At 33.1% G+C, this 12869-nt stretch overlaps 2 protein-coding genes across 2 annotated transcripts; one reads left to right on the plus strand and one right to left on the minus strand.

The window, feature by feature from the left end:
- Window positions 1-1514: 1514 nt before the first annotated feature.
- LOC110735934 (zinc finger MYM-type protein 1-like) lies at window positions 1515-5515 on the plus strand. The gene is made up of 3 exons (XM_021916108.1): window positions 1515-2515; window positions 2674-2758; window positions 3372-5515. The coding sequence occupies exon 3, from the start codon at window positions 3689-3691 to the stop codon at window positions 5513-5515; it is 1827 nt and encodes a 608-aa protein (XP_021771800.1). The 5' UTR covers window positions 1515-2515; window positions 2674-2758; window positions 3372-3688.
- Window positions 5516-7053: 1538 nt separating this feature from the next.
- Window positions 7054-12601, minus strand: LOC110736963. Its single transcript, XM_021917300.1, has 3 exons — window positions 12369-12601; window positions 10466-10692; window positions 7054-7571 (listed from the first exon to the last, which is right to left on the minus strand). The coding sequence occupies exons 1-3, from the start codon at window positions 12453-12455 to the stop codon at window positions 7277-7279; spliced, it is 609 nt and encodes a 202-aa protein (XP_021772992.1). The 5' UTR covers window positions 12456-12601; the 3' UTR covers window positions 7054-7276.
- Window positions 12602-12869: the final 268 nt, after the last annotated feature.

Raw genomic sequence — 12869 nt, forward strand, 5'->3', positions numbered from 1 at the left:
CATTGCTATGGCAATTTCTCAGCTTGATGCTGTCTCTATATGCTCGAACAATCCCAAGCAATTAGCAATAGCAATATGTTTGAATTCTATAGTTTGTTTGTGGAGTTTGATCTGATATCGTGTCCTGAAAGGTTACTTCTTAAAGTTTTAAGGAGATTGTACAATTTGTGATTCTTTGTTTTTAATGTGTTAATAAGCATCGAGTCAATTGTGATTTTTATATTTGATGTCAAATTTTATTACTAAGTACTGATAGAATCATCAAGGGACTCTTACTTAGTTCACCATCTAACCCATACATATATGTTAATTTGCATTATGCACTCAATTTTTTTTTTTTTTTTTTTGGGTATTTAGAGAGCCGGTATTTAGAGAGCCACAAGCGCGAGGTGAGAATCGATCTCAGGATTTTCTAGAATCGGAAATGAAACTTTAACCACTTGAGCTATCCCTCACTCATTTTTTCTTTTTTTTTGGGTAGTGTCTTTTATTGGGTAGTGTCTTTTATGAATCATACGTTGGGAAAAACATTATGGAGTTACGGAGTATTTTGTTAGATTCACCTTACTATACATTTTCATAATATTAATTTTTTATATTTTTTCTTTTAAATTAAATGATTAAAATTATTATTGGTAAAAAATATGCTTTGACAAAACCTGAAACTTTCAATAATGTCATAATAAATTGATAATGGAGCAAGGATTTTTCTGACAGGACAAAAAGAAGGAAATCTCTCACAAGTCAACCTAACTATGTTAGTAGGATAAACCCTTTCAGACTACTAACAGAAGGGTAAGGAAATACCAATATCAAAGTGTCTCTACTTGAATTTAATTTGATCCTACAATCTCAAGATTGTAAAATATACAAGCCTTTTCATTATACCATTCTGTGCTTATTAAAGGTAATAAAGTGTATAGATGTAACGACCATCTTTATATATCAGGCAAGATTTGTATGACTGAGAGCCAAATATCATTTCTTATAAGAAAATGTAAAATCTACCATAATTTAAATGCTAATATAATCAGTCAAATTTTTGCCATCTTTAATTGGCTAAATTCTACAACTTCAAATTGACTTCAAAACACGTACAATAAAATATACGAGGAGTAAATTTTAATATCATAACCATACCAAACTTGTTCTTCTTGTAATAAAACTACTCCTTAATATTAATTCTAACACTAAAAAGATTAAGATGAAAAGGAAAGAAAATAATTTTTTTTTAATTAAAGAATATAAAAATGTGAGTTAGGAAATTTAATTAGAGTAAAACAAAGCATCAAATTAAGCTTAGGACAACCGTAAAGTAAGAGAAGTCCAACATGCACTAGTTGAAAAACTTATATGGGCATCGCACAAACAAAAAATAGAAGGAAACGGGATCAATCTGAAAAGTATTTTGTCAAGGTAATTTTAATAAATGTGCACCGGTTTTTAAAACCGGTGCAAACCGATGCGAAAATAAACAGGCGGGATTGAGGGAAAGAGTTTTCGCACCGGTTTGAACCAAACCGGTGCGAAAAAGTGAGTTAATCGCTTCAAAACCAGTGCGAAATGGGGATTTTGAACCGGTGCGAAATGGTTGTGGCTCTCCCATATTGTCATTATTAATCGATACGGAAAACTACATTCAATCATGTGATTTTTGTAGGGATTATAATCGCTACAATTGTTCAACTCATTTTCTAAAAAAAAATAAATAAATAAATCCCTACATATGATCTATACAAGATTCGAACATGCAATCTCAAGCTCTTATATTAAATGTTTTTCCAATAAGGTATGAAATATTTTTCTCTTTGTCAAACAAAATATTAAAATCTAGTGTAACAAAGTCTTTTCGTATCCACTTTTGGGTTTTAGTGGCGATTGTAAACGATACACTTTTCCATAATTTTATAAATGTGGAGAAAAAAAGTGAATAAATTAATATTATCATTTTTCGTTTCGATTTCATATGGGTTTACTATGTCGATTGTAAAATGATACGAATTCCTCTACTATTTCACAAACATACGTGCATATTGTAACAAATGTATAATCGCTACGAAATAATCGATACGAAAAGACAATTTTCATGTAGTGCAATCTCGAGAGAGCTTGTTTTGTACGCTCGGGTATATCATTCACTCGGGCAGGGGCGGACCTTTAGAGGGGGCTACACTGGGCCTGGCCCCTGATAACTTTTGGAAAAAAAAAAATTAAGGCCCAATTTAAAAAAAAAAATTAAAAAAAAAAAAGCTGGAAGTCTGGAACGAAAGAACAGAAACACTGAAACAGCAAAGATGAAACTCATTAACCCAAGAAAAGAAACCTTGAAAAGTATAACTTAAATTCATCGATCTCACCGTCCTCACCAGTCATCAGCTGCCCAGGCCCAGCCTCACCGTCCCTGCCTGCCTGCCTCACGGCCTCAGTCTTCGATTGTTCTTTGCTTACGCTTTCCGTTCGACCTTCAACTTTAACTATTCTTTAATTCGCTCATCAATTCGTTGCCTCAATCCATGTATGTCTTTTAAATCTGAAATCTCTTAATTTTTTATACTATATCTTGAAATTATTGATTTAATTAATTAATTTAGTATGTCTTGTTAATCCTAATTCAAAATCCCCAATTGTTAACCCTAATTTTCATATTTTAATGTTATAATTGATGATACTCAGGATAGGAAGGATTGAAGGAAAGCTGCCGCGTTGATTGCATTTTGCCTTGATCAAGCAATCTCCAACCTTTAACAGCCCAAGCCAAGTAAGATTTCTAATGTAAATTTTCAATTATTTGTATGTATTAATCAATTAATGTATCATGTATGGGTTGAAAGGCATGTTTTCATAGAGAAAATATAGTATAGACGTGTATAGTTGTTTGTGGCTTGATTACTGAATATTTTTACACTAATACTGGGTTGAATTTCCTACATAAATTTTGCTTCTTTCACATAACTGTGAGTCTGTGACTTTGTTAATTGTTATGTTACCTTGGCTTAAAATATTTAGCTGTAATTCATGGTAAATGGGTAAGATGTTTATAAAATAAATTTAACTTATAATTAATTCCAGGTAAACAAATATGAACAAACAAAAATCTATTACCTCCTTTTTCAAACGGAAAGAGCCAGAAAATGACACAACACCCGACGAAAATAATCCAATTAATGAAGATACTCCTACCCGGACACATAATCATGAAGAAGGTCCATCGATTATTGATAATGACAATGTGGATATCATTACTTTAGAACGTGATCCAGGGTTACGTCCTCCAATATGGGCTTATCCAGTTGGAAAACAAAATGAAATAAGACGTGCTTATATTAAATTAGGGCCTTATCAACCTTAATTGGCATAATATCCATTTTCAGGGCCTACAAAGCATCGTCGCCGATTTCAATCTACTTGGTTTGCTAAGTTCCCAGATTGGTTGGAATATTCACCTTCTAAAGATGCTGCATTTTGTCTACCTTGTTATCTGTTTACTGAAACACCAAATTCTCGGGTAAAAACGTTTATTTTGACCGGATTCAAAATATAGAAAAAAGTCAATGACGGGAAACATTGTGGGTTCTTTGCTCATATTGGTGAAGGTCCATGTACATCTCATCGAAATACAGTTCAATTATACAGGATTCTTCCTAAGCAAAAAGCAAAGATTCGTAATGTTTTTTACAAACAAAGTGAAATGCAAATCAAGCAAAATCGATTGCGTTTAAAGGCCTCTATCGATGTCCTCCGCTTGTTGACTACACAATCTTGTCCTTTAAGAAGCCACAATGAAACAAATAATTTAGAGAATCAAGGAAACTATCTTGAATTCAGAAAGGTGTTGGCTGCATATAATAAAGATGTTTCCAAAGCTATACGACAAGCTCCTTATAATGCCAAATATATTGCTCCCTCGATTCAAAAAGAGATTCTCCATATTATTTCAAATAAGGTTCACAACTATATTAGACAAGAAATTGGTAACTCTAAATTCTGTATTATTGTTGATGAGGCTCGAGATGAATCTAAAAGAGAACAAATGGGTCTTGTTTTAAGGTTTGTTGACAAATATGGAACAATTAGGGAACAATTTTTTGACCTTATACGAGTTTCCAATACCACGGCAGCAACACTTAAAAGAGAATTGTGTTCAGTTCTTGCTCGACATAATTTATCTGTTGAAAATATTCGAGGGCAAGGATATGATGGTGCTAGTAACATGAGAGGTGAGTGGAATGGTTTGCAAGCATTATTTCTTTCTGATTGCCCATATGCTTATTATGTCCATTGTTTTGCTCATCGCTTACAATTAGCATTGGTTGCCGCATCTAGAGATGTTAGAATAATTCATCAGTTTTTTTCAAATTTGACTTTCATTATTAATGTCGTTGTTTCATCTCCCAAATGTGTTGACCAAGTGCAATCTGTCAAATCTGATGAGATTAAAAGGCTATTATCTATTGGTGAAATAGACACTGGTAGAGGAGCTAATCAAATGAGTACTTTAAAAAGAGCTGGAGATACACGTTGGGGTTCACATCTTTACTCTATTCGTAGCTTGATGAAAATGTATGATGCAACAGTGTTAGTACTTGAACACATCTCGAATGATAAGTCTTGTAATTCTTCTCAAATTGGGGATGTTGATGCTGCTTTAGATCTAATGATTTCCTTTGATTTTGTGTTCATTGCCCGTTTAATGGAAGAAATTTTGGGAATTGCTAATGTTTTATGTCAAGCCTTACAACAAAAGTCCCAAGATATTGTCAATGCTGTGAAATTAGTGTCTACCAATCATGCACTAATTCAAGATATGAAAGAAAATGGATGGGAAAGTTTTTTAGAGTCAGTGGTATTGTTTTGTCAACAACATGATATTTTGATACCTGATATGAATTCTCCTTATATAGCTCGTAGGGGTCGAGCTCGTCATCAACAAGATCAAGTTACAATGAATCATTTTTATCGAGTTGAAATATTTTTGGGTGCAATTGACAAACAATTACAAGAGCTAAATCACAGATTTAATGATGACACTTTAGAGATCTTAACTTTATCATCTTTGTTAGAACCCAAAGTTGGATTTAAAAATTTTGATCTTGAGAAGGTTTGCTTGCTTGCAGGAAAGCTTTACCCCATGGATTTTACAGAGCAAGAAAGGTACAATTTGAGGTATCAATTGCAACACTATTTTTGTGAAGCAAAAAATGAGCCTAGTTTGACTCATCATTCTACCTTGGATGAAGTTTGCAAACACTTGGCACAAACAGGAAAATCAAATGTATATTTTTTGTTTGATAGACTAATACTTCTAGTTTTGACCCTTCCTGTCTCAACAGCTACCACTGAAAGAGCATTTTCAGCAATGAAGATCATGAAAACAAGACTGCGTAACAAGATGGAGGATGAATTTTTGGCTGATAGTTTAGTTATTTATATTGAAAGAAAGATTTCTAAGTCGTTTAGTACTAAGTCAATAATTGATGATTTCAAATTATTAAAAGAAAGACGAGCCTTACTTTAGTAGTTTGCTAAAGAAATATTTATAATATAATCTCACATTGGATTTTTAAATAATTTTCATATGCTTATGTTATTATATTTTTGTTTTAAACGTATACTAGACATTATTTGCCCCCGAAAGAAAAAGTTTCAAGATCCGCCACTGCACTCGGGGTTATTTACACATTAATTTTTTCTCATTTAATAAATAAGCAAGTATTGGTGTACGATAATACACCCGGGTGTATATAACAATTTCTACAATCTCTTCGTATACTTAGCTGTCAGTTTTGTAGGTTCGGCGATTGTGCTTGGATAGCCGATGCTAAAATGATTAAGGTACGCACGATCTCATATAATTAAACCCCTTAAAATGAATAATCGATTAAATTTGTTCACGTTGATGATAATCAGGTGGTAGACGTTAGTATGATGGAGCTCGGCATAAAGGTGTCAATTCGGATAATTGGATGGAGTTTGGGTTGATCTATGAACGGGTCGGATCTATTCGGAGCAGATATATTTGGTTCAAAATTACCTTGTTAACCCACTTCGGTTCGGTTCATATCAATTTCGGGTTATGTCAAATTCAGGTCATGATCTATCGGGTCCAGATCGGGTTTAGGTCGGATCAACTTCAGATCTGTTCATATTCTGTTTGGATAAATTCGGCTCGGGTTAATGGGTTTGACCTGGTTAATTTCGGGTTGGATGACTTTGGATCGGGTTGGTTTCGGTTCAGTTGATTTTGGTTATGTTATGTTCGGTTTGCTTACTAAGGTTTGATTCAATATTCGGTTAATTTTGATTCAGATACTTTTCGTGTTTGGCTGAATTTTGTTTGGATTGACCAAATTTAATATTCAAATAAGTACATTTTTAAAATTTGAGTAATTATTGAGATTTTTTTTTTATTTTGTTATTGGGTAGATATTAAGTTATCTATGCGTCATCTTTTCATATTGTGTCATTAATATATGTTTAAGTAAAAAAAAAGGTAAATAATAGGCTGGGTTTAAAATTATAGTTGGTTTGAAATCATGTCAAGCCAAAATTAGGTTGGATTAAAAACGGGTCGGGTTAATATCCGTTCGGATAAAAAAAAAAGATCCGATTGAATCGGGTATTTTTCAGGTCAATTTTGGTTCGGATTGAGTTCGGGTCGGGTCAAACCGGTTTGGTTTGAATTCAAGTCGGATCAAATCGGTTTTGGGTTGAGTTCGATATCGGGTCAAATCAGTGCTGAGTTAAGTTCAAATCGGCTCAAATTCGGATTTGGATTGAGTTCAGTTCGATTACAGATCGGGTTTGGGTCTTGAATTTCTCCATATTTCATATTTTCATTATCTGATATAATATACAGAATATTAGTACCTCATTAGAAAAACTAGTTTATATGCACATCTATGCAAATATTCATTCAATAATTTTGGAAGGAGCAAGCTAAGAGTCAAGAGTGGATTCTTATTAATCGTCTAAGAAACCATCAGAATTCTTAAACAAACAGTTCCTTTATCTAAGACACATGTGTTAAGCAATTAGTGCCTGATAAAATGGTAGTTCAAAGGTGCGGTCCTGATAAAAAGCTTAGCATAACAAAAGTTGCAATAGCTAACAAAGTACAAATCAAATTTTGCTTACAACGTTTAGAGTTTCATGTCTTGGCAGCGGTACCAGTTCGACTAGGCTCGTTAGCTACATACTACATAGTTGTTCAAATAGAGTTTACAATACCATTGTCTAGCAAATTAGGAATAGTTTCGCAAGCAAAGTGTCAATTATCTTATGCGGCAACGACACTGTCATTTATATCTGGTTGCTCCAGCGTTGTCTTACCCATTTCCACAGTCTGCTTAGTGCTTAGCTGCTGGGCATTTTCAGCGTTGTTCATCAAACTGTTATAAGACATGATTCCGAATGCACAAGCCTTAAGCGCCAAAAGGGCACCCGCTATAAAGTAACCACTGCTGAAGACTTTGCAATCCTCCGGGTTATCTACTGGTACACTTCTGTTAATCTGATGTTTGCTATATGCAGCACCAGTAGCTAGCGTACTGGAACCGGAAATTGATGCCATACTGTTTATTAGGCAACACCAACAACACGACCATCAATGAGAAATACATTATTGGAAAACTATTTGAAACTAGATAAAACTTTTGCAGTTCATCTTATATATATATATATACCTTTTTACAAATCTAGAAAAAACATACTAAAGCACAATTCGTTAAAAATAGTTATTAAACGTAAAAACAATGAAAAAGTAAACGAATTTTGGAAAGAATCTTCAAATAAAGTTTAAAAAATTTACCTTTAATCTTCCCTTAAATTCAATACCACTATTATTTTTTAGGAAAAATTGCGAGGAAGGTTTTTATAAGGAGTCGACCTTATGAGGAAGGTCCTTTTATGAAAAAGGTGGCACAAAAGGTCCTTTTATGGACTTTGGGTTGTGAGGAGGGTCCTTTGACCAATCTTTGGCGTTGACTTTTAAATTCCGGCCAAAAATAAGTCACGTGCATAGCACGTGACTACTTTAGAATTTTTTTTTCTTCTTTTTTTCCCTTTCCCTGTACTTCTTCGATTTCCCTTATTTCCCCAACCATTTCCCTCCCTTATTTAACCCTAATTTGAGAACCAAACTTCAATTTCTAACCCAGAAACTACAATTGAAGGCCAATTGAAGGCTTTGTGGGCTGCTTGTTGGCTGAATTGAAGCTCTTTGAGGGATGCTCTGTTCGAATTGGAGGAGCTGGTGTTGAGTGGCGGTGGTCGGAGGAGTTTAAGTCCCATCTTCCTTTGATGGTGGTGCGGTGGCCATGAATGGTGGTTTCAAGTTTAATTTGGTGCGTGAGGGAGTAGCAGGGTCGAGTTTAGAGGATTTGTGCTGAGTTGCCATTGTTTCGGTGGCTGTTGTGGACATTGTTGTGCGGTGTTTGGGTGTTGCTGATGTTAGTGATGCGGTGGTGCGTGGTGGCAATATGGTAGCAGACGGTGGTTGAAGTGGTGGAGCTGTAGGGATGTGAATGCTGTTGTTGCAGTTGGGAATTGAAGTTTGGTTCTCAAATTGGGGAAATCGAAGAAGAACAGGGAAGGGAAAAAAAGAAAAAACAAATTTCTAAAGTAGTCACGTGTTGTGCACGTTACTTATTTTTGGCCTGAATTTAGAAGTCAACGCCGGAAATTGGTCAAAGGACCCTCCTCACAACCCAAAGTCCATAAAAGGACCTTTTATACCACCTTTTTCATAAAAAGGACCTTCCTCACAAGGTCGACTCCTTAAAAGGAACTTCCTCGCAATTTTTCCTATTTTTTAAAGTTTATATAAATCTTTTTAGTAATTTTTTTACAAAATTATACAGTAAATTATAGATTTAAGGTGGAATAGAGAAAAGTTGATAGAAAAGATAGAGAAAGAATAAAAGTGTGAGAGGAAAGATAAACTATTATTTTTTTGTAATTAAAGGATAATATCTATTAACTATTACTAAAATAGTGTTTGCTGACATCACCACTGGCCACGTGTCACTCTCTTAATAAAAATTCTCCCACCTAAATACAATGATGATGTCAATTTTTTTTTTTTTTTTTGGAGCTATCATATTTAATATTTTTGAAATTTGATATATTAGAAGTTTCGGCATTACAACTAAAACCTATCAATTTATCGTAGGAAATTGAAACAATTTTAAATAGCTAACTAATAAATGTGATTCTATATCATAATTGTGATTAAAATAAAATTTTTTAAAATTACAAATATTTTTTGTATTTAATACTTATTTATATTAATGTAAAATAGCCATTATTTTTTTTTAAACACATACAAATCACAAATAGGTTTTATATAAAACGTGCATCGCACAAGTTCTAACCTAGTTGTGATATATTATGTATAAATGAAAACTGTTCAATTTTTTTGATTGAAATCGTTTGGGGATGGAGATAAGTTTTTTTATTTTTATTTTTTACAACTTGAAACAAAAAAATATAAAAAAAAGCGAAAAAATGATAAAATCAGGAAGAGGATAAATGTCCTTTAATCTTCCTGTTTTAAAATAATAGTGTTAAATTCAAGAGAGATTGGAGAAAACGGCTTAGTCTCATATTGGTATTTACGACCATATGTATAGTACAATTTTTTTGGCAAGAATATATATAATACAATTTAAAAGAGACCTAACTTACCTAAAACTCCTAAAAGATATACACGACAAATATACAATATTAACATAACAATAAGTCTTGTGTAAGACGGGTGTATGTTAATTTTATTGTAAAATGGTCCGTTTGAGATTAACTTTAGCTATTTTTATGGTAAATTTTAATTTATTGTTGGTTTAATTATTATTGAATGTGTAATTTCTTATAAATTAATAATTACATATTATAAAGGCTAATATCATTAATCTAATACACTATAAGTTTTTTATAAGATGAAATTTATTATTAGAAAAATAATAACTTTTATAGTATAAAGGATAACTTTAAATATTTTTTAACATAACTTTAACCCGTCTTACAATAAATTAACGTATACCCGTCTTTTTAGAGAATTTGTGTTAACATAAACCAACCGACATCCAATAAGTAGTAATGATATTGCACATGTATACATTAAAGACTACTTTAAAATTAAGTAGAGACAATGTCGAAAATATTTCGTAACGACGTGTTTGGATAAAGAAAGGGGAAGAAAAAGAAGGGGAAGGAGGAGAAGAGGAGGGGAGAGAAGAATGGTGAGTTTTCCTTCCAAATCTCCATTGTTAGAGGGATCAATTTCCTATAATTTAATCCCTCCATTTCTCCTTCCTCCAATTTCCTTCCTTTCTCATTTGTTATCCAAATGAAAGATACTCCATCTTCATTTCCCTTCCTTTCCTTTCCCTCCATTTCCTTCAATCCAAACACACTGTTAGTATTCAGTTACTCCTTGAATAAGTTAAACATGATAAGTATTAAACGTTACCATGAGAAAACCAGACAAAGGATAGCTAAGGCAGGCAGCTCGTCATTTCTGTCCTTGTAATAGCTGTAAGCAAGGTAGTTTACAACAAATATAAGAATCGTGTTGGCAAACGTGACCACTGCTGATGCTGCCGCAAAATTATGATCTCGGCTGTCTGGGTATTTACATTTATAAAGAACTGTTTTAGCATAGATAGTACCTGACTGGGTAATGGTCAATTCTTTTGTCTGCATATTGAAAAATGTAAAGATTAATCAAATTAAATAGCTGATCCCGTCAAAAGCAAAAATAGATCGGAGTTTATAAATAAATAAAATCAAACGGCTGAGCCACGATGAGATTCCCAAATAAAATGATTATTTTGATGGAAATATCTGGGTGGATATGTGTCTTTTTGAGAAATTTTGTGAAGAACTACTCAAAAATAGATTGTTTTGTGAACAATTACACTTTTTTTTTTTATTTGTGAACTACTACCCATAAAATGGTAAAAGTTTGTCTATTATTACCCATTAACGGATTCCATCCAATTGTGTCGTTTGTGAGGCCCACTCCTATGATTTCTCCCCCCAATTAACTCCCTCCCCAAGTATCTCTCTTCTCCTTTCACCATTTTTATTTCTCATCTTAGACCTTGCACCTTTCACCATCTTAAACTAATCTAAGCGAATCTTTGTGCGCCAAATTCATCCCCTTTTCAATAAATTGACAGGACTTAAAACCCATTTTCTTTCCTCTCACAGCTATCTCTCTCTTTCCTACTCATCTTCTTGCGCAGTTCAATTCAAACGCTAACCATAAATAAGCAAAACCCCTAATTTAATTCAAACCCTAAGCTCTAGTAATTAAAATCCCCAAACTGAATTGAAACCCTAAATTGAATATCTAATTATGTTAATTGAAGTAAATTAAAACCCCTAAACCAATCAAAGAGACCAAGGATTAAATCAATGGCTTAAAACATTACCTAATTTAGTGAGAAATTGTGTTGAATTGATCAATTTTTTTCTTCTGGATTTTAGCATGACTTTAGGGTTCTTAGGGAGGGAGTGAATTGGGGAAGAAATCGTAAGAGCAGGCCCCACAAACGGCACAACTGAACGGAATCCGTTAATGAGTAGTGCTAGATAAACGTTTGTCATCTTATGAGTAGTTGTTCACAAATAAAAAAAATGGATAGTGCTAGACAAACGTTTGTCATCTTATGAGTAGTTGTTCACAAATAAATAAATTAAAAAAAACGGGTAATTGTCCACAACACAGCCTATCTTTAAGGTAGTTCTTCACAAAATTTCCGTACTTTTAAGCCGAAATAAAATACAAAATATCTATCTATTTAGATCTATAATACGGGAATAGTACCGAAAAAAAATCTATCTATTTGAGCCGAAATGATTAGTAGTTTGTGTAATAATAAAATAAATCTTAGAAATAACACGTCACTTTCTAGTGCTCTTAAACCCTATTTTAAAGCTAATGTTATCAACTACTTACTATCACAAAATATTCATCTTATAACCGTAATAATTTTGATTAACATATTTTTCCATGCAATAAAATATTGGTAATGTTACACTTAGTAACATAAACTTAACACGTACTACATTCATTGACACACTATATCTCTAAAATTAAATTGACACCAACTAGGTCATTAAAAACCATCAATGACATTTTGATGACCAAAGAAGGTTTTATTTTCGGGGAAGCTACTTTAATTTCAAGATAATAATACGAAGCTCTCCGTGATTTAGATTTAGCAGGAAAACTTCCAATAATTATGAATTTATGATCAATAAAACTTCAAGTCCTCACACAAGTGTTACAACATTATTTCAACAATTTAATGACCGAATAAAATTTTGGTACAAATTATTTATGGTATTAAAGAAAGAAAACTAACCTTAGTCTTTGCGCACTCAGCGGCAATAGCAAGACCGGCAGCTAACAGGCCGATACAAAGCATTGCGCTGAGCTCAGAATTACTCATTTTTGTTCTCTGGATCACTTTTTTACGTTAGGAGTTGAGAGTCACAATTAACAACTTGAGAGTTGACAGAATGAGAGACTTGAGTTGAGACTATCAAAGGAAGGACCACCAAAATTTGGATTGTTAGAGCATCAACACGCGTGATGTAATTTTTATACCATGAGTAATGATGGTCTTAGAATAATGTGAAGTACCAAGTGTCCAAGTGGGTATTTTGTCTTTATCACTTAATGCATATAAAGTTGACTTCAGTACTTGACTTGAATTTACTTTTAACGTATATAAATAAACCAGTCGTACACTCGTACGAATCTATGAAAACCACTCAATGTAAATCAAGAAATTTCAAAGAAAGTTCAAAGAGGCTAAGATATTTTATGTGTGGCGCTTGTTGCATAGAAGTACTTACTTTAA

This window comes from Chenopodium quinoa, unplaced genomic scaffold, assembly GCF_001683475.1.
Source record: "Chenopodium quinoa cultivar QQ74 unplaced genomic scaffold, ASM168347v1, whole genome shotgun sequence".
Classification (NCBI taxonomy): domain Eukaryota; kingdom Viridiplantae; phylum Streptophyta; class Magnoliopsida; order Caryophyllales; family Amaranthaceae; genus Chenopodium; species Chenopodium quinoa.

Coding starts and splice junctions, on each gene's coding strand:
- LOC110735934 (XM_021916108.1), top strand. CDS start 3,689: ATGCAAATCAAGCAAAATCGATTGCGTTTAAAGGCCTCTATCGATGTC.
- LOC110736963 (XM_021917300.1), bottom strand. CDS start 12,455: ATGAGTAATTCTGAGCTCAGCGCAATGCTTTGTATCGGCCTGTTAGCT. Junction 10,693..12,368: donor CTGAGTGCGCAAAGACTAAG/GTTAGTTTTCTT, acceptor TTCAATATGCAG/ACAAAAGAATTGACCATTAC. Junction 7,572..10,465: donor CTTTGTCTGGTTTTCTCATG/GTAACGTTTAAT, acceptor CCTAATAAACAG/TATGGCATCAATTTCCGGTT.